Genomic DNA, 22879 nt, shown 5'->3' on the forward strand with positions numbered 1-22879 from the left:
ATCTCATTCAAGTGTTGAAAACATATACTGGTACAAGAATAATATATTTTAAGAATAATATATATGATACTTTGAAAGACATTGTCTTGATGTTTGAGACAATATTGTTTTTGGTTTTTTTACTAATTGAGCTGAAGACTTTTTAAAAAGTTGATATACTTGTTACAATAATACTTCAATGGGCATTGGTTTTAAAGAAATCAGAATTCAACATAGTATATAATGGTGTACATTAATAGGTTCTCACATTGGCACACATTTATTATAGGGTTATCTTCACTTTTAACATCGTTACAGAATGATCTCTATTTTACTTTTGCGGAATCAACATTCTAGTGAGGCTCTAATTAGCTGATATTCTATTATGTTCAGAATATGAAATCTACATTTCTTTAAATTTTGATCCAATATGATTTGATGTACACAATGTTTTGTGTGACCTACCCTACTTTATACGAAGGGCTGAGTTTATTAAATACAGGTGGTACATTTTGAAATTGATATTGAAGAAAGCATAACACACTGACTGAACATCTCAAAGCATGGTGTATGCACCAAAGTTTGTGGGAATTCAATGTAAATGTACTAATAACATGATATGCAATGAAATAAACGAACGTCATCAGCACACCATAACATTTACAAGTGGTGAAACTTAACTACTATTCTTTTCTCTCTGTATTATTATATGATGATATGTTTTGTCTATTTGCAGGATTATCATGCTAGTTATGATGTAAATGGTCATGATCCCGACCCCCAACCAAGATACGATTATTCCAATGAAAACAGGTATTACATTCTTTCTAGTTGATTTAATCTCCTACGTGGCATCTGCAACAATGTGGGATGCCAACTTGGGATAATGTCACGACAACTATTATTTTCATCTAGTATTTATTCTATTGTTCTAGTTTTCGTGTCAATGTCTTATAGATATGCTTTTCATCTTATCTATTGTTTACAATGTAATATGATAATTCAGATTGTCCATTTAACTCCTTTCATTCATTAATAATAGCAATTAAAAAGATCTGGGGTTTTTAAAAACAAAATCTGATGTCTCAATTATCTTAACTTGGAAAATAAGCGGATTGTAATTTAGACAAGCTTGAGGCACATCAACAATCTTCACCTTATCTTAAAATAGCAAGATATTGCCAATATAAACTATACAATATTTTGGCATCAGTGGACTATTTTTTATCCAACTGTGTTTGTTTTCATACAGCAGACATGCCTTATTGTTTGTCAAAATATAGAGTAAAAATATGTCGCCCTTTGGTTCTAATGTCTTTTTTATTCTGTACCGACTGTGCTAATGAAGACGGGCATACGCCATATAGTGTGCCATGATGGAAATTATGCCCGGACAGCGGTACTATGCCTACCTACTCTTACTTCAAATTCCAAATGTCAAGTGTTCTTTATGTACCGACCAAGATGTACAAGGCTCCTCAGTTTTTTTACCATCCAAATGACTAGACACTGTTCCTTGCTCATGACTATCTGATAAAATCATCATTATGATAAGGACACAGTTAGCAATATATCACTGTCTTATGGTCATTTAACAATATCAGATGTTTTATGGGAGAAACTATTTTTTCACTGCAATGGAAGTTCATATGGGCTAATATGGAGGTGTCACAATATAATTTGTATAAAAAAAGCAATTTGTATGTTCTCTCAAGATGTGTGTTACCCCGTTGTTTGAAACATATCTGTTTAATACCTTATTTGTAGACATGGCACAAGGTGTGCAGGGGAAGTGGCAGCTCAAGCTGATAATGGTGTGTGTAATGTAGGTGTGGCTTTTAATGCTAGAATAGGAGGTATGTATTTTGTCAATATTATTGTAAAAATATCTTCTATTGGTATTTGTTTCACAGTGATCAGTAGGCCTATTCAAGTAGGTTTGGATCTCATGGACATTATTATTGAGAAGATTGCAACTTGATTTACAATACGGTAATTGGTATTTTCAAAGATGACAAAAACTGAATAAGAAGTTGCAAAAATATTTTATTGTAGAAATGCCGTGTAGTGTGCAAAATATTTTAGTCATTTTTAAACTGTAATCCATTTTTTATTATTATCAATCAAGTAACACACCAATTGTTTTATATTTTTTACTAAACCTTAAAGAATACATCTATGTTGATGTTTGTTTAAATAGGGAAATAAGTTTCAATTTTTTTAACAAAATACTTGTAAACTGGGAACATTTTTTTTCTCAGGTAATGGCAACAACAAACATAATGAAATCATAATTTAATGTCTTATGTGATAAAGCCTTCTTTTAAAAACAGTAATATTGAATTATGGAAATTTTTGTGAACTAAATCAGTTAGCTGAAAAGTGTTCATTTATTTTAAGAAATGTAAACATAAACAGTTAATTAGAAGTTGGTTAGTTTATCTTTACTGAAGCTTTAATATCATCACAGTTAATTGAATGCAAGATACCAGCATATTTCACAGTTTTTCAACCAAATAAATCTGCCACAATCAACACGTGCTAAATTTGTATCTTAAAAAAAAATGTTTTCATGGATGTTCCCTTCAGCAGATTTATGAATTTTGTAATATTAATTTTATCATGATGATAATGTTGAATGAATTACAACTTGATGAAAATGTTTTCTACTGATTATATATAAGTAGACTGGGTGTTTTAACTAGTTTAATCCATTCCATTTTACTTGACAGGTTTTATAAATATTAACATACCTTAATTTTAATGATCTCCCTAGAGTTTCACCATGAAATCTTTGTACAATTTTGCACGTACATAATTTGATTATATAAAGCCTTTTTAATTGGTTGGATGAGCATATTAGGATCTTCATCAAACTTTAATTGTAAAAGACCTTTGATGTTTTCATTCATATTTAATTGACTGTTTCCATTTAGAAATTGCTCAAAGAACATTAAATTGTTTTGACGAAGACAATTAATTTCATATCACAGTGCCATAATTATATAGTGTTAAATATTTTAAGTCTGTTTTGGTTGAGCTCAAAAATTGACTAATTATCTGTAATATAAATTATGAACATTTACTTGCATGTCATGTTTGATCAGCTGTCCTTGGAAGAATTTTATATGCTGTTTGCTTTTCAATTTTAGAACCCGTCATTTCATTGATTTATGTTAGAAACAAGTGTATTTATGAAGAATTTGTCCAATTTCTGGTATACCATTAAATAGATTTGACTAGTGATAAAGCCAAGAAATATATTTGATAAAGGTGTGGTTGAATTTGTAGGTGTGCGAATGTTAGATGGTGATGTAACCGATTCTGTAGAAGCCCAGTCCTTAAGTTTAAATCCACAACATATAGATATATACAGTGCTAGTTGGGGACCTGATGATGATGGTAGAACAGTTGATGGTCCAGCTACTCTAGCTAGGAAAGCTTTTTATGATGGCATAACAAAGGTTTGCAATAATTTTTATCTGCTAAAAGTTTTTCTTGAATATTCTGTGACATGTTAGTAAATCATTCACAAAGTAAGAATCATTTACCCCCTTTGTGTAAAGGCAGGGTTGATTCAAGGGAAGTAACTACCATATGTGTACATTAAAATATTATTATTGGAGACTTTATTCAATAATACACTGCTCCATTATGAAAGCAAAATACATTTAATTAGGAATACCATTGTGTATTGCAAATATTTTTTAACCTACAGAGAGTAGACCTATACATAAATTACACAAAAAATATGATTTTTGCTTCAAAATGCAAAATTATAACTATGCTACATCATTGTAGTGCAGATCATTATTCCTCGGCTCATTGTAACTCGGCTCATTGTAACTCTATAAGATAAAAAATATATATGATCAACATTTTTGATCCCTGCAATACGCCAAATCGGTAAGAATGATTCATGAAGATTTGCATACATGTTATTTAAAATCACAGTATGATAATGATTTAGATAGTGCTTCACAACTTTTTTTGTTTTTCTATGTTTTGGTGTGTAATTTCAGGGTCGGGATGGTAAAGGTTCTATTTTTGTATGGGCATCGGGTAATGGTGGTAGAGATGGTGATAATTGTAACTGTGATGGTTATACTAACAGTATCTATACACTATCTATAAGTAGTGTGACAGAGAATGGTAACATTCCTTGGTATTCAGAGGCTTGTTCTTCGACATTAGCAACAACTTATAGTAGTGGATCTGGTGGTGAAAAACAAATTGTAAGTAGTACATGTATTATGTGTCTGCATTCTAAAATAAGCAGTTTGCAGATTTTTACCAATTCAGACAACATGTTTAAGTTCAAACAATTTTAAAACTCTTGCATAGGCCTTCTGTAATCCACATTATATATAAAAGAGAAATTTTCTTTCTTTGTTCAATATAGGAACGCAAATAGTTGAACTTTTTAAAATAATTTCATAATAACTAGTTTTTATCAAGAAATTTGATGGTGCTATTTCTTTGTTTATGTTTAATGATGAAATTAATATTGTGTTGATATGGTTGGTACAAAAATGGAGATAAAAACTAGTCGTGCAACACAGCTATTATTAAATAATTGTAGTGATATTTTCACTTTCAGGTTACAACAGATTTACGCAAGACATGTACAGAGAATCATACGGGTACTTCAGCAAGCGCTCCTCTTGCTGCTGGTTTAATAGCTCTTGGATTAGAAGCAAAGTAGACATCAGTTTTTCTTTTAATATTTGATTAATTTCCTATAAATATATTGGGGGTGGGGGATGCAATTGTGCACTGTTCTCTAGACTAGAATATCTTGAATTTCAAATCCAGGCTTTGAGCAAAGAAGAACCTTCAGAATTATTTAAGTCTGGTTCACACTTGTCAGGGATGGATAGTCTACAAAGAATTAACTGTTCGTAATCTAGGATTAGAAGGTGGAAATTTGTGCTGTCCACGCAAAATTTCCCCCCCTCTCATTGCACACTAATCATATGGATGGAAATTACCATATATGAGTCTTAGATTAACCAAAGGATTATGTCGATTAGACATTAAAAAATAAGCCTCATTTCATTCCAGTCCTTAGAGTTTAGAAAATATAAGATGATTTTTAAATTGTTGATTTCCAAGTTTTTAAAAACTTATTATATGATTGCATGATGAAGTTCTCCTTGATAATTGATCAAATAAATGTGAGCACAATTCCGAGTGGGATCATTTGAAAATTTATGTGATTTGTCTGTTGAACTTAAAAAATAACAATTTTGATAATTTGATAATTTATATTTGTTAAAACTTAGTGAGATGACAAATTTTACTAATTGTGATTATCACTTTCAAGGTTACAGTCCTTTCTTTTAAAAAAAAAAAAGATCGATTAAACTTACTTTCACTTGCAATTCTCCCGTAAAAGATGAAAATTCTTCTACAACTTAACTAAATCATTCAAAAAATGAAATGTAGTTATATTTGTTATATTTTAGTGACAAACTTACATGGAGGGACATGCAGCATATTGTAGTAGAGACTGCTAAACCTGATAGATTAAAAGCTAATGATTGGGTAACAAATGGAGTTGGAAAAAATGGTTAGTACAAAAATCATCTATGGCAGAATAATTATTTGCAGTCAATGTTTTAACATCATCACTGTTATGTATTATACGAGTAGAAATGTATTTTGAGAGCACTGTAAGGTAAAGGGCAAAAATATTTTTGTTTGTTGACTTGGGATCTTTGATTACATAGAATGAATTATGTTTATATTTAACAGTGAGCCATTCCTTTGGTTTTGGATTAATGGATGCAGGATCTATTGCTGCATTAGCTAGAAACTGGACAACCGTCCCTGCTCAACATATATGTGAAATCCGGTCACCAGACCATAATAGGTAAGATATTTATTGTTCATTAATGGTTGAAGTATGACAAGGTTAATGCTCAAACTATTCTGAATTTATAGAAAACTGTCATCCTATGGATATTTTACATATTCAGTTGACTGACTTAATGGAAATGATGTTGTCATTGACACACAGGCTAAATTCTTATCTTACCACATGTGAGTTTGAACACCTTCCACATTATTGACCTTGTTAATTGTATGATACTTACCACAGTTTGTGCTTTTTATGTAGACATCATTTATTCATCTCCTGTGTATAAAAGTCCGAAATTGTGACTGACAAACATGACTATTTCAGAATTTGAGGCTAACAATGTCTGGCAGCTAATATTTTCTCTTCGAAATGGCTTAAACTATGGTAATTTCGGGACTAACATATGGTTTAATTTAATTCGCTTGCGCGTAGGGTTCTTCAGCAGTGGGAGGAAACCAAAGGACCTGGAGAAAACTCATGAGGTTGGACAGGCGACCCTACTCCTTGTCACGTACAGAAATGAAATGAAATGGGGTTTACTGTTCTGCTTCGAACTGGGCTAATGAGGACGGGCATACGCCATGCAGTGTGCTATGGGGGAAATTTTGCCCAGACAGCAGCACTACAGCCTACTCTTATATCGAATTCCAACTGTCACGTACAACCGGGGAATCGAAACCACGCCAGTTGACTCAATGACAGACCTTATGATACAACGCGCACGCACTAACCATTCGGCCATCCAACTCTCTTCCACAGGGGTGTAACTCTGTATGTAAAAGGGGGGTTGAATGGCTGAATGGTTAGCACGTGCGCGCTGTATCCTGAAGTCTGTCATTGAGTCAACTGGCGTGGTTTGATTCCCCGGTTGTAAGTGACAGCTGGAATTTGATATAAGAGTAGGCCATAGTGACCCCTTACAAGGAGATGTCGCTGAATAGGAGTGGCTGCTTGTACAGATTCTACTGCATATTTTAAAAATGTAATATAATACCTGATTTTCTTTGATTACAGAATCATACCAACGAATGGAAAGATAACTGTTCCATTACCTACTAATAGCTGTCAAGGAACTGCTAACCATGTTAAATATTTAGAACATGTACAAGCACGAATTACAATGACCTCATCGCGGAGGGGAGAAATCCAGATTTTCTTGACATCTCCAGCTGGTACTCGATCTACCTTGCTGGCTAAACGTATTAGAGACACTTCTCGTGAAGGATTCAATAATTGGGCTTTCATGACTACTCACAATTGGGGAGAATATGCCGAGGGCACATGGATTTTAGAAATAGAAAATGGCGCCAGTTCATGTAAGTTTGAATTTATTTTGACAACTATGTGTAGTGTGTATTTGCATATTTGCATTGTTCAAGCTTTATTTTATAGATATGCATTCATTAATGATAGGATGTGCTTTAGTTATTTAAAAAAAAAATGAATTTATTTAATTTTTTTTTTTTTTTTTTGCAAAATATATCACAAAATGATGTTCTGCTATGTTGCATGAGTTGTCTCCCTTACACTGCTTGTCTTTTCTTGTGTTTTGTAATGTATATCTTTATAATACCATTTATATATTAGCAAGGACAGCATTCTCTTTTTTAAAAGAAATTAAAGTAAAGAAAAACAAAATATCTGACCAAATGCTTTCAGAAATGTGAATGGGATCCTTTGAATTAACCAATTCAAAAAATTATTGTGTTTAAAAAATATTTTTGCTTTGAAAGTCAATTGGTATCAATACATCTATTTTAAATTTTACATTTTATTTTTAAAAAATAGCCAGAATTAACCGAACAAAGTACTAAAACATATTAGGACTGCATGAAGACTTTCAAAATTAAAATTTTAATTGGTATTTACTGTAGGATGAGTTTGATGCTGTTCCATGACATTTAGAGAATGCATGTATTCTATCACATTACTTACATTGAATTTATCGCCTAAAACCATTGACTAGTCTTAAATTTGATATTAGAAAACTATAGAAATTCTATAAAGTATGACAGATGATTAATGATTTGCATGGTAATGTTTGTCAATATAATTCATTTATACATGTCACATATTTACATATCATTGAATCTTTTTAATATAAATGTAATTTTAAATATCAAAAAGAAAATAATTAGAGTGTTAACTGGGATAGGTGAACAAAACAATATACCATGATCGGTGAGTGATAAACATCAAACAAGTACATCAATTAAAGGGGAAACAAGCCACATGGTTAACAAATATTTTAAAAGTAAAAAATATGTAGTCTACAATAATTGGGATCTAATTAAGGATACAAAAACAACTATAATGAATGGGATGGCTTGTATGTGAAAGATGGCAATGTTATTATTACTTAGAAAGATGGTAGCATGAAATCTGTAGAAACTAATGTAAACTTCAGATGGCTGTAATTTACTATATATAACTGATTATTTTGAATAAGTTTTGGACCAGTGTGAGGTACTTTTGAGTGTGTATTGTCGTCATCACTATATTTTTATTATGACTTGTTGTCTCTTAAGGTTCACCTTTATAGATATCAAATTGTTGACAAAACATCCAAATTTGTCAGTTACGTCAAATTATTTTCACTTTGTAGTCTGACATGCATGAATGATTTATGAACGGTTGAAGAGTGTGAAATATGGAACTTTAGTACTTGTGATATTTAAATAAGAATTTTATGGCATTTATATCCATTTCAAAATAGTTGTTTTTCACAATATGGTAGGCGCTATTGTTATGGTACAGATATCCTATTGATTGATATTAAACACATAAAACTGGTACCTAAAAGGATGATCTCATCGTTTGTGTTATCACTTGCATTTATAGTATACACAACATCACTTCATAACATGATCCACCTACCTGTATCATAATGTATAACAGAGGAAAGGACATACCATAACAATTAAATAATTATATGAATTTAAAAGGTGAAAAAAGGTGAACATCTTCCACATTGCCTTAATGATTTTGGTTAATATTCTATGTTTCCAGTCATGTGTGTCCAGTTTATTTTTCACAAACTTTCATAACACACCAAAAAGAATGTTGTCTGTTTAAAAGAGTTGCCTTGATCTTTCCTCTTTTCCCCCCTCATTCTTTTCATGAACTATCATCAAACTTTTTAGTTATTGTATTTTGATTTGGTTACATGCACCTCATTGTCACTGCATGACCAATCCAGTATCATCCCAGTATTTGCTAGGTATTGAAAATTTTCAGCTTTTATTTACCGTTTGGCTCAACCAACAGGAATGACTTGCTATACGACTCTAATATACTACATTATAGTGCATGTGAAAAGCATGGCAATAAGTCACACATGTAGATGAACTGCCAAAAAATAATATACATTAGAATTAGTTTGACATGTGATGACCAAGTACATGTAAGTATGATATCTACAACAAAAAAATAATAAATGATTTCCTTTAATACATTTGTAAATCATTTCTCACTACTAATAATTATTTCAAGTTTATTTGGCATATAATCTAATAGAATAAAAGTTTTTGTTAGCTAACACTAGTAATATGAAGTTGTTTCTAACCTATTCATGCAAATAATATAAAAATAATTAGATTAAACCATTATTTTTCTCTAATTAATAGTGTACTTGTTAATAATTCTTGATATTTCTAGGAAGAAAGGTAAACATTATTTTTGTAACGTTACTATTTTGGAATATATTTTCAAATGATGTTTGTTTCAGAGAGCAATTCAAAACAGTTGAAGCTATTATTTTCTTTAGACTTTCAGAGAAATATAATGGTTTATTGTTTTGTTCATTTCATACCTAGCTGATCCATTTTGCTTATTGAAGGTGTCCCTTTTTCTTTGTTTCCAGCTCGACCTGTAAGATTGAGGGACTGGGTGCTAGTATTATATGGAACTGATAGACATCCGTGGAGGAAAAAAGTCCCAGCCCGTCCTCACCGTGCTCCTCCTACCAGAAGGCCAATGTTAATCTACCCTTCCCAAAAACCTTATACAACTAGACCCTCAATAAAGAGCACCATGCATACCAACAACTGGCCTTCCAATCGTAAGATTTGGCACCCGTATCACCGCAAATTCTGGGAACCTTATGTGCCATTCAATTCCAAGTCTTCCACCTATGCACGACACAGATCACACCATTTGCCCCATCCTGCCCACATGTGTGTGTACGAAACTCTTGCCAAAAAGTCCAACATTTCTGCACTGCAGTATATTAGGATGATTCGCCCAAATTTAACTGCAGGCAAGACATTGGTGTAGATGTTGTTTGACTGTTTGATTGAGTTTTAACATATTCTTCCTTCTAATTTCCCTTTGTTCATCCCGCATGGCATATTCATCACTGCACTTTTTATTTTGCTCTATAATTGTGCTGCATGTTCATTGTCATTTCATTTTAGTTCATTTATATTATTCATTATTGACAATGTACAGATCAATTTCATTTTGTATTTTAATTATTATTATCAATTTATATTCTCTGTATTCCCCTAATCAGTGGCTTCTGTTCCTCTTCAGTTGAATTCTTCTATCTCTACAAGTGTACAGAAATATTTACATGTAGTTCAAACAAATATAGCAGTTTAAACACAAAATATTGTTTTTTGTCAAATCAAAGAATGAACATAATGCTAGCATCTTCAGAAATTAAAGAATGAAAGTAACGCTTGCATCTTCATGAAAAGACACCTTCCATTTCTATCTTTCTTACTCTCAATTAAAATACAGATCATTTACATGTATATGTAGTGAAAATATGATTTATTGTTAAAGATACATTATGTTAGACTAAGATAAAGAGCTGGCTGTTCTTGCTATAATAGTTCAAAAATAGATAATGCAAAATGAATATATTGAAAATTTCATTCAAATTACTTTATTCTAAGCCAAGTTATCACTGTTTGTAGTTTTGACAAGATGTGTGCATTGATTGTTTATTATCGTAACCATGGTACTGGTATATTGAGTCTTATCCTCGCTTCTCCATTTTTAAATTAAATCATTAAACAGTCGAACCATTCTAATTTAGTTGAAATCTAGAGAATCTGATTATGGTCTTGTCATGTTAATAAATGTCTAATTAATAATTTAGATAACATTTAAGGCCGAAAGAAAGACCTGCAATAGGCAAAATTAGCTCTTGAATAATGTATCTTTAAATTAGTTGAGCACAACTGAAAGAGTTATCTCACTAAATGAACTCATCCTATCTTGCTCTCACTTAAAGATGCATTATCACATTACGCAGAAAATAAATGTGATTTATTTTGAATAATGCCATATTCAAAATATTTATTGGTGCATCTAATTATCGAAAATACAAGTACAAACCTTCATAGAGTAGCATAGTTTCAATGATTAAAACCTCTAAATAAATATGTCTTTTAAATTTGTATATCAGCAGTGGATTGACAGATGTGCCCCAAATTTTACACACAGTTTATTTTGAATATCACTGTTTTACTGAATGGTGAAGACCTCAAATAGCTAATGACTTTACAATTACGATTATAACATCAGCGAATAATTAATGTTGATCAATTAACTCGATCTTTAAGATGTTTACGATGTATAAAAAACATATTTGAATAGGACATAACTTTCCGGGTTGATAAACTTCACTGAGGCATAAATCATGTTGATATCAAATTTGTAAATTCTTAATAAATGATTATACATGTAATCTGTATTTTAATCAAAACTGATATTTCTAGTATGAGTGCATTTTATTCTGTGCTGTCTTTAAGCTATATTTCTTAAATAGAAATGTCAACAAATGATATAATTTATGTAAATTTCAACCATAAACAAACCAATTCTTTCAATATAATTATTATTCAATATTTTACACCTGTTTGCACGTATTATTGTACAAAACTTGATCTCTTTGAAATGGTACGCATGTAATTTCTACACACACCTAGACTTGAGCAATGTACACACAGATAATACAAGGTCAAAGACATTCCTTAATTATTAAATGCGTTAAGATTAGATTTTAATATTGGCTTTTGATGATCAAAAGAAAACAGATGAACTCAAACACAACGTCACTCTTTAAGACCTTACTCAAGCATGATGATTTCAGAGAAATGTTAGTTGATAAAATAATAATAATAATAATTGTCAAAGCAGTTTTATAACTCTTTTCCTTATAAGTCAGCCATTTGTTACACAGATTTTTGCTCAGATTATAATACATATTTTATGTAAAATTGTTGATATCTGAGATTACTTAATAAACTATTGTTGGATCAAATCACTTACTTGTTTCAAAATAATTAGTTCAAATTATGTTCTGAAATTCTGATTAAAACTTATTTTGCAAGGCTGGTTTGTAATCCTGTCACATCTACTGACCACATATTTGTCTGTGTTTAAACTAGGGTAAGCTTATCTAAATAAACTAGAAAGCATAACACATATTTGGAAGACTAGCACACACAGCAGAAATAGTCTATAGTCAATATTCCTAATGAGGAATAGTTGACATTTCTGTTAATTACATTTTCATGTTACCTAGGATTTATTTTACTGATCAAAGTAGCTAAGTCTTTAACTCAATATCATCCACAGTCTTCAACATTGAAAACACAAATTATTTGTCAATTTAAATCATCATTGATATGGGCTTCTGATATCCAATATTTAAGACAAAATAATCATTTGTAACAAGGGACTCGAAGAACAAGGCTAGACATATTCCACAAGCCATGTCAAACCTTGACGCCATATTCTTATCTGGAGAGCTTGCGGTGTACACTGGAATAACCAGACGCTAGATATGGGCATCTGATTGAGACTTCTCACATATTTCGCCGATCATAACTGATTTGAATTTAAGAGTAAAAATGGAAACAATTGAATGTACATCACTTTATTTTCATTCATATTACATTGTTTTATGTGTTGCAACAAATTGATGTCAATTAGGTCCCAAATATCAACGATTTTTCTCTATAAATATGGTTACTATTACATGTTTAGTTATGTTTTAATATGATTTATTATAATCTTTTTGATACCTTATGAGTTGGTAAACTGACTTTAACTCTTGTGCTAGATGGCTTTCTTGTGACATTCACTGACAACTCCATCAAGGTGCCATGTGGGTAATGTCCTAGGTTGAAATCATGACTAAACTGAGAAGAACTTTTGGATTCCACATTTCATGGCTTGCACTGAAATTTCGTACAGGTGTTGAGATGTGATAATAAAGTATAGTCTTTCTTAATTATAGTTTCAAAGGCCAAATCAAATCTCTACTTTCTTTTTCTCGTTCCATGTTTATAGGTTTTTTCAATTCATAAAAATTTATATGATGTAAAATCATATTTTATATCCTGTTGAACTGTACCAATGCAATAGAATAGCAAACATGTATTTTCTAATTTATTTTTTATCTGACATTTAATCCCTTTAAAATGTTTTGAATAGAAGTTGTATAGAATCCAGTTGTATAAGGATATTGATGCATAATATTGGCCTTGTGTATTGTAATTATATACGTAATACTTTACTGACAGAACATTGAACTGAGGCATTTTGAAACAGACTACAGCTATAATACAGACATTTTTCTCTAAAAGAGGCATTTCCAGGCATCTTCAAAAATGTAATGAATTTTACATAGTATCATATTCAGAATATTCAACTATTAAAAATTCAGACACTGACCTACTTAGAATACAGCTTTTTAAATAAGTATTCAGTAAAATCCTTGAAAACAAGTATAATTGACAGCAATTGCTTGACAGACTTTTATTTTAAGTTGAAGACAGCCATGTTTTCATATACCCAACATAGGTATTGCCACATAAAGTTAGAGCTAAAGCAAACAGCTTTAATGCCTCTTTAAAGTTGTTGTTGTGATTGCCTCTCACAATGATAGTTGCTGTAAATCAGAAGGACGATAACTGAAACATTTATAACATCCTGCATAAATTATACATTTATTGTCTGTCAGTGTTACACTGTACCTGCTACAGGTTTCAATTTTTATATGTCCACAAGAAATGTGATTGTATATTGTTATTTACTAGGTCACTAAAGAAATCATTAAATTTGAAATAGAGAAGTGAAAGAATTCCAATGTTTTTGTGTAATTAAGTTAGTTTGTGAGATTTCAGCATGTTATGTTGTTATGATGAAGAGTTTAGTATGCATGATCCCTTGTAGTTTCAGTTATATTCAGTATTTTAGTAGAGCTCTTGATTTATCTGTCATGCTTTGCCCAAATAAGTCATGTCATATAGTCATCATAAAGTGTATAGTCAATTGTAAATAAATATCTTGAAATTGTCCAGATCAGACATGAAGTAATTTGTAAAACAATGTAATGGAGATAAATCTTTTTTTCTTTCATAGCTTTTCCAAAGATTACTAAATTTTAATTTATTCTTTGTCACACAGCTTAATTTTAATACAAACTTTTAATATATACTGATTGATTTGTTTATTAAAATAACCACATATCTATATGATGTTTGACTGAAGATTATATAATTGTTTTCTCTCTTTTCAGCCGAGTTAAAAGAATGGACATTAGTGGTGATTGGAACTGGTACCCACCCAATCAAGGACAATAACACACCTCCAGTAAATGTTGGCACTGCCTTCACATGTCGTGGTGTCAAGTCCAATGGCATTTGTATAGGTCTGTTGCTCTTTCCTATTGTTTTAGCAGAACTTTTTGGCAGAATTTTACAGCACATTCCACACACTTTGTTATAGCAGGGTGACCTTGTGTTATGTTAGGGCTAGGGCAGGGGTATAGATTTTACCGGGTTTTGTTTTAATCTGCATGGATCACACTAGCCAATTAATTGCAAATGCCAATTGAGTTTTAATCTACTTGAAAATAACACATACACAAGATAGGAAGCTGCTTTTGGATAAAAATAGCACTGTGTTATTTGTAAAAATTGCTTTCATCTTGAGAAAAGAATTTCTTCTGTAGATTTTATTGATTTGAAGACAAAAATGTATTGCTTTTGGAAAGTTTTGATGAGAAAAGGGTCATTCAATGCAATTTTCCAGAACAGAACTGTCACGATTACATTTCCTTCACAGCATAGATATTCGTGTTTAGATACTTCTAGTTAAATGTCTGCAGAGAAAGCAATGAATCTATATGTACAATCAGAAATGTCATTGAGGGCAATAAATTGACCTTTAACTGAATGCAATAGTAAATCAGTGTAGGTTTAAATATGATAGCAATCAGTTTTGATAAACATGATCAAATATCTGTGGATTATTAATTATTTCTAAGTAAGGAATTGATTATTTTCATTGGCCAGTACAAGAACATATTCTGGATTAAAATGATATTTTTTTACAAATACATGCATTCTTCTTTTTAAAAGTAAATTTAGATAAAAAAAAAAAGAATAAATGTCTTCCAATATCTGATAATCTTGCCAGACTTGCTAGTTTACAGTCATGCCTAGTCCTTGATAGGCTCTAATGTCATATAAATAAACTGGATGAAGTTCCATACCCTAATGATGATAAAATGATAGCCATGAAAAGTTCTGAAAGTTATCTATAATGGTTTTACTATTACACTGATCAAGCTTTTGTCATTTATTAGATGTCTCTTTCTTTCATCTTAAATCATAATGATTTGCCAGAATATGACTCTCCTATATGATGCAGACAAGTTGAATATTTAATAAGCCATTGTAATTGTTGGCTCTTTTTGAAAAAAAAATGCAGACCATTTTTAAATGCTATACTTTAAAACAAAGGTTAGTATGCTGGTAATTTGCCAACAGAAAACAAAATTCTAAAGATTCTCAAGTTACTATAAACTTACATATATACAACTTGGAAGGATTTGGTGAATGGACGGATATCTTAAAAATATAGGTCTTTGTTGTCAAAACATTGCTTTTACATGTAAAATTGCCATGACAACAAATATTTTGAATGGCATGCTTAATTATCTGTACTGGTAGTTGAAAAGTTCATTATCTGGCAAGTTGAAGAACATTTTGTTCCATTTTTCCTCAACAACTACAAAATATTCTAGGATTGAACCACAGCATACAATTATCATGCTAGTAATGACCTGAAGATCATGCAATATTGCTATGTAGAGTAAAAAAAAGCATCAGATACTGAATCAAAAACTTAGCTATAATGGTTCCATCCTGGAAATATCAACTTTAGAAGCACCTTTCTATGCAAAATATGTTTATATTTCCTTTTTGATTTCTAAATTCTTTGGTTATATTTCTGGTCATATTTAATTTATTATTATTTCATCTGTTTCTAAAATAAAAAGTTCATGTTAATTTATTAAGAAATGGAAAATGTAGTATGGGACCACATTTAAGTTTGTTTTGGCAGCTTCATATGAAAATGGCAATTTCACAGGATTCCCATAATTATAACAAACAAATATTATCTAACCAGGAAGGTGTAGTGAATATTCAAAAGAAATCTGACTCTTAATTCAATGGGTTAATAATGAACAATAAGCCTAATAAGTTTATGACTTAGAACTGATATTAGCCCGTTCTTGACAGCATTCATGTAAGTAAATACAAGAAATGAGTTAGCATAAGATAAATGAAATATGATAGATAAAATGTACAGTTTTCTATATATTATTAATTTCAATGTTAAAATGTGATAAATGTTTGTTTTCATAAATGTTCTCATATTTTGGAGAAATTGTAGCGTTTTGTAAATATTGGGAAAGTGTGTGGTAATTTATTGTTATTCATTGTTGTTTAAGTTTAATAATGATATAATGTAATATATGATATACCTCAGAAATATATGAATGGTATATGTAAATATATATATCTATATCATTCTATATGGTCTCGTATCAAAATGAGTTAGTCCCTCATATACATATATACTATCAAATTTTAAAATATACACTGTACATAATTCAGAGTCTTGATTGCACCTCTTTGTTTTGGGTATCAATCATTCTAAGGGCTTGTGAACACATATGTGATCAAAAACCTAGAAGATGTTCTTATTACTGGTAAAAGTGTAAATAAATTAACATAATATCAACATATACTCTAACTCTAGCTGATTAATGTAACTTCTCTGTATATATACAAGAAATCTCTTCCTAAAATGATATTAAACTCATAATAATAAACACATACATTTTCATTTATATATGGCTTATATAATGCTATTTTTATTATCATTTATTTATTCCCCACCTCATTTTCATCGACAATATAACATGATTTTATTTAATGTTTGATTTTTTATCCATATTGTGTTGTGCCAAATTTATGAACATATTTTAATTTAAAGTGCTTCCAGATGGAATTATACAAAATCTTAAATGAAATCCAGTTTTTATCCTGAAAATATTTCTATAATTGATTGTAAAGCATATTCATATTCAAGTCAATATAACTTAGATATTGACATTATATAACTAAGTTATTTCATATCCCACCATTTTCAAATAATATTGGGTGCTATTTCAAAACCTATTAAACCTATGAACAACAACTATGCCTTTTCCCATTTTAAAATCAATAGGAATCATTAATCATGTGATACTGCGCAAATATAGCACTACAGTATAGAGATAATGGAACTAGTTTCATTCTACTCTGTTTTAACACAATTTTTCAATAAATAAAATGTGAAAAAGATATTGTTTTAAATTACCTATTATTTTATTCTACATGCTGGTAACCCCGTATTAGCTTGATAACCTTGAGAGATAACTCTTCGAAACGCCGCCCAAATAAATAAGTAGCTGTTTTTCCATAAGTATGTGTTATAGTTTTTTGCTCTACCGAGTTACTAAATGCCTCTAAAAGATTATGCCGGTAACCAGTTATTGAATATTGAGTAATAGTGTTTTGTCCTTTAAACATACATGCATAATTCATTCAACATCATATCATTAAGACTTTGTATATATTTTATAATTAAAGATTAAAAAGGTTGTGTTGAATATGTACATATAAAATACATGTGAAAACTAGTTTTGAGCTTTCCCTTAGTCTCTTTGAATAAAGACAAACTTAAAACTTTCACGTTCCTATTAAATTAATGAAGAGTACTTTGTGGAAATTAATTGCTGATTGGAAATAATTTAATGAGTTTATCTGAGCTATGTGAACCGTAATCAATTAGTGGTTGGAGATTTATTTCTCACATTTAGCTGACTGTAGCATTGACTACACACCCTAGGTGATGCTAGGGATTAACATTGTATAGTTTTATTTCCTTAATTCTCTTATGCAAAAGGGATTTTTACAGTGGAAGGAAACTAGAAATAAGGGGTATTCATTGAAGTTAGGCAGAAGACCCTATTTCTCGTCAAGATCGAAACCACAATACTTCACTCAATGAGGGACTAAGCTGTACACAGTAGATCACATGGCCACCAAACCCCTATTTGTTCAGTATTGCTAATTCATCTCAAAGATGGTTTGTATGATAAGTACAATTAATTAGAATTGTTGACCCAGTTGCAACCAGGTGACAAATTCAAACCTGTTTAAACCTTGCTAGTTATCTAAAAGGAAGGATGTCGTTATTAACTTTAGAATCTCGACTAGACATTGAAATGTTACTATCTCAGTTTTTAAATTGAAAAATAAATTCCCCACGCCAAAAATAGTCATTATCTGATTACTAATATGAGATATAGACACTCCTTTATTTTAGTATGAAGATCAAAGGGCTTGCTTGTACTTCAATTTCTAGTACCATCCAATATGTTTGAAATTCTATTTCCGCTAAAGCAGTCACCTACTTGTTGATCACTTTATTTACTGTTAATCGTTAATTACATAGTTAAAATAGTTGTCCCTCCCACATATAAATTAGAAAACAGCTTTAACCACAAACATTAAGTATTGGTTATGACATGAAAGTTTAGGTTTGTCTTGATATGTTAATTAAAAGTGCAATAGTTATAGATTTAAATATGTTTATTATAAGCTAGTCATTCTGTTAGATACTTAATAGACAGGATCATAAAACAATGCTAAAAATTATTTAAAGATACATTATGGAATATTAGACAACAAGTTGGCAGTTCACACTATAATAGTTAAAAACTAGGCAACGTAAAGGCAATTTGCTGAAAATTTCAGTCAAATTGATCCACTATGAACCGAGAAATAAGCGATCAAAAGTTCTGCATAGCCTCGATCATCATTACTAAAGTCGGTACTACAAAAATCATAGTCTCGATTATCCATTTAATCGTTAAATCGAGAAGGAAAGTTATGCAGCAAATCGGATCATAATCCAACAAATATCGCAGGCTAGCATTGACATCGAGAGTTGATTATGGTCTGGATACGTTAATTAATGTCTAATTAATAGTTTATATAACATTTCAGGCCTAAAGAAAGACCTACAATAGGCAGATTTAGCTCTTGCATAATGTATGTTTAACATTCTCAAATTGTTTGTAGTGTAAACATTTAGCTTAAACAGGATAAAATAGTATGCTGTAGATGCATTATTTAAGATTTAGATAATGAGTTGGCCGATCTCGCTACACTCATTCAAAAATAGATGATGAAATAATGATAAATTGAAAAATTTCAGTCAAATTACTTTATTCTGAGCAAAGTTATGAATGTTTGAAGTTTTGACAAGATGTAGCCTTAATAGTCTTGATTTTCAAGTACAGTTACTGCGATACTAAACAAAGTCTTGATTGTCCATTTTAACGTTTAACGAATATATGGCAGACATTATCTAATCCATTTAATATCTCAGCTATCTGATGATCTAGAAAGTTATCGGCTGTACATATGAATAAATGTCTTAAAAATTTTTTATAACATTTGAAGCCAGAAAAAAGACCTGCATAAGGCAGATTTAGCTCATACATAATACATCTTTAATGTTTACACTTAGGCTATCTGAAAATGGCTTCTTATCGATAAAGGTGTGGGTTGTTAGATTGGTGCTTGCATTCTTCTATCAGATCTTTGAAACATAATAACTTTACTTCTAGTGCTTGGATTTTTATTATATCTTCAAAGTACAAACATTAATGACAGCTACGAATATTTAATTAGTGTACTATAATCTAATTTGAAAAGCAATACCAATAAAATTTGGAAAACACCTTCATTGTATCAAACAATCACCAAAATTCGAACATGCATATTTGATTAACCTTCTGTTTGATGCTTAGTAACAGTTCAGACCGCAATTCAATTGGGCAGGAAGCCAAAAAGTACTTGTGAGTTATGATATTTTGAGTTCTTTTTTAAAGAAGACAAAAAAAAACCCTCCAAAAAGCATCTTAGATCTATGGTCCTGTCTGTTAAAAGATTTAGTTTGTTAGAACTCTTAACAGTGTATTCTTAATGTTAAGTTTCAAATTTACATGTTGAATTTTGTTAAATTTCACGTGAGAAATGATATTTGTTTAAATACATTTAACTATTAATTATCAACTGTTAATTTGTTAATATTCTATGGGTTAAAATGTATATCTTTTAATTATATCCAATTCATCCAATCAGTTCAATCAGAATTTTATCATTGTATCATTTCTTAATTCATTATTTAAAATTCACTGAAAATGAAAATAAAACATTTGAATAATACAAGTAACAAAGTCATTCAATTTGTTGAAAGTTTCATTCAATTATGGATATGAGCAAGTATCAACAGAAATGGTTGTGCAGCAGCTGGATGCATATGTGTACTGCAAACTTGGAGCTGGGAAGTGGGCTTTTTAAGTGGGATGTGTTAAGAAACCCTGATTTGTCTTATGCAAGACCATTTTATCACTGATTACCAGTTATTCATTGATATAAAGATCAGCTAAAAGTTAACTGAAGGATGTTTATTAGGGATTTGAATACCATAATTAATCAATCTAATTAAATTAGATATTTAATTTGTTCTGTTTATTTTGTTTTTATATGCCCACATGGAAATGTTGGAGGATACTCTCGTCACCACCTTTGGTCCGTCGTTGATAATTTCTTGTGATCACTCCTCAGACCACATTTATCATCCAATCATTTTAAATTTTTGTAAGTTGTTGAACCATTAATTACTAGAGTTATGTCCCTTGTTTCACTTTTTAAAATCTTATTAAATTTCCGTTAATTCTGAACACACCAACAAAAGTTATCATCTAATCAGATTGGAACATACATGCATTATTTAAATTAGTATAATTTATCAAATTTCTGATAATTCTGATTATAAAGTTATTGCCCTTGATTATGTCATAAAATCTTGTCAACACGCCTAAGGTATTATAGTCTAAAGATTTTGCCTCATGGGCTGCTTGGACAACTTAGCTGCTGAGAGTGTATGTTTCATTCCCTGGCAACTTATCTTTTTGTGTTTACATTCTGTAATTTCAATGCTAATGACATTAAAGTAAACAAATGATCAGTCTAAATTTAATTAGACTGATAATTAATTTGGTTTGAGGAATAACAAATTATCTCAAGAAAAGTTTTCCTGTGAATATATTAGCTGAACGACAAGAGAGATAAATACATTGAGCTATGTGCCCATGTAAACTACTGTTTGGAGTAAGATTGCAAAAATACTTTATCCCTTTTAATTAAAAAAAAAAATTGAACAATGTGAATATGTTGATAAGGATGTATTACAGATTAGGTTTGTATGTATTGTAGAATGGCCACCAACAGGTGAGTTACTGCATCTGACACATCCGACTGACGGTATTGGTTTGTAGATACCCCTAAATCCCTCATACTAACATAATAACTGGAATGAAATCTCTATAGAATTGTGCATGAGGATTTATATATGGTTGAAGAAACATGAATTGTATTCTGTGTACTGTAAAACATGAAATTATTGCAGGCTACTTACCGGTATATGGTGATTTCTAATATAAGACAAAGTTCAAATCTATAGGACTCTCAAGGACAAAGTTCATATTAAACCTGTGTGCAGTTGTTGTGACATAATTCTATTTCTTTGCAATTTTCAGATTATTTTCACATAATTTCATGTATTACGGTATTTATTGTATTTTACCATCATTGCATTTATTTGTATTTATATGAATTAAATCCAGAACTGGATAATCTTAACAATTTAAGTTTGCCTGTGATGTGTGAATATTCTATTGATCTGATGAAGTGGAATTTGATCCATTGACCCATGTACTTGTTTAGTAAAAATGTGAACAGCCTTCTAATTGCTTCCGTTTTCTACTGTGATTTATATGAAGTTACGCCAAGTGATTAACTTCTGTCAGTAGCAGTGTACTTCTCAAACTTTCAATAAGAACCAGAGAGTAATGGATAAATCGATAACTCTAATGTGTCATTTCATGCAAATTAAAAATTGAAGAAATTTGTTATAAGAAATGTTAAGATGATGTTTTGATTGTACTGTTTAAACTGAAATATATTCAATTTAATGATTGATATAATTTTAGAAATAGTATGATATTTATGTGTTTCATTTTAATAAGATATCAAATTGGAGAACTTTCTTCAATTTGCTTTTTACATTTAGATTTGTTTAATGGTGCAGTCTCAGATATATATCAGTGAACAATAAGATTAATTCTGTACAACCTTCAATTTCCATAATGTTGGTGATAAGTCCACAAATTCCACACTATCCACAGTTGTCTCAATAGATGTTTACTGGAACATAATTCCCATGTTTTTATAGTGATAGGATATTATTGCAATTGTCACCTCATTCATGGAGTTGTACTACAGAATCACTTAAATGATAATAACCTCTGCAAAATTAGTCATTTTTTAGCTGAAATTTTCAGACAAGTTATTTGGCTATTTCTTCATATTGATCAATCTGGGACTGTTTCTTTAACAGTACAATGTTTACTAATCATGTTAAAACACTTTTGCAAAGTTTTAGTTTCATTTTCGGATTCTGTGTTGACAGTGGAACCCACAACTAGTTTTAGCTTAACATTGAATTCATTTAAGGACATTCAATTTTGAACGAGCTCTGATTATGATACCTCAATACAAATTAACATATAACATCAAATGATATAGATAATTTATTTTTGAT

General features: G+C 30.5%; 1 protein-coding gene across 6 annotated transcripts in view; it reads left to right on the forward strand.

Moving 5' to 3' along the window:
- LOC126818904 (furin-1) overlaps positions 1-22879 on the forward strand; it is a 102964-nt gene that overhangs the window by 74452 nt on the left and 5633 nt on the right. Inside the window, exons 5-15 of one of the 6 annotated variants that reach the window (XM_050546552.2) lie at positions 716-792; positions 1747-1835; positions 3271-3443; positions 4002-4214; positions 4580-4680; positions 5448-5551; positions 5737-5854; positions 6857-7158; positions 9705-10100; positions 14382-14513; positions 21493-21507. In XM_050546552.2, coding sequence (XP_050402509.1) covers positions 716-792; positions 1747-1835; positions 3271-3443; positions 4002-4214; positions 4580-4680; positions 5448-5551; positions 5737-5854; positions 6857-7158; positions 9705-10100; positions 14382-14513; positions 21493-21507 — 1720 coding nt within the window. Of the gene's footprint in view, positions 1-715; positions 793-1746; positions 1836-3270; positions 3444-4001; positions 4215-4579; positions 4681-5447; positions 5552-5736; positions 5855-6856; positions 7159-9704; positions 10101-14381; positions 20443-21492; positions 21508-22879 lie in introns of those variants that run through there. The other 5 variants (XM_050546554.2, XM_050546558.2, XM_050546553.2 and 2 more) reach the window with 5 other exon arrangements.

This window comes from Patella vulgata, chromosome 4, assembly GCF_932274485.2.
Source record: "Patella vulgata chromosome 4, xgPatVulg1.2, whole genome shotgun sequence".
In the NCBI taxonomy this organism is placed as follows: domain Eukaryota; kingdom Metazoa; phylum Mollusca; class Gastropoda; family Patellidae; genus Patella; species Patella vulgata.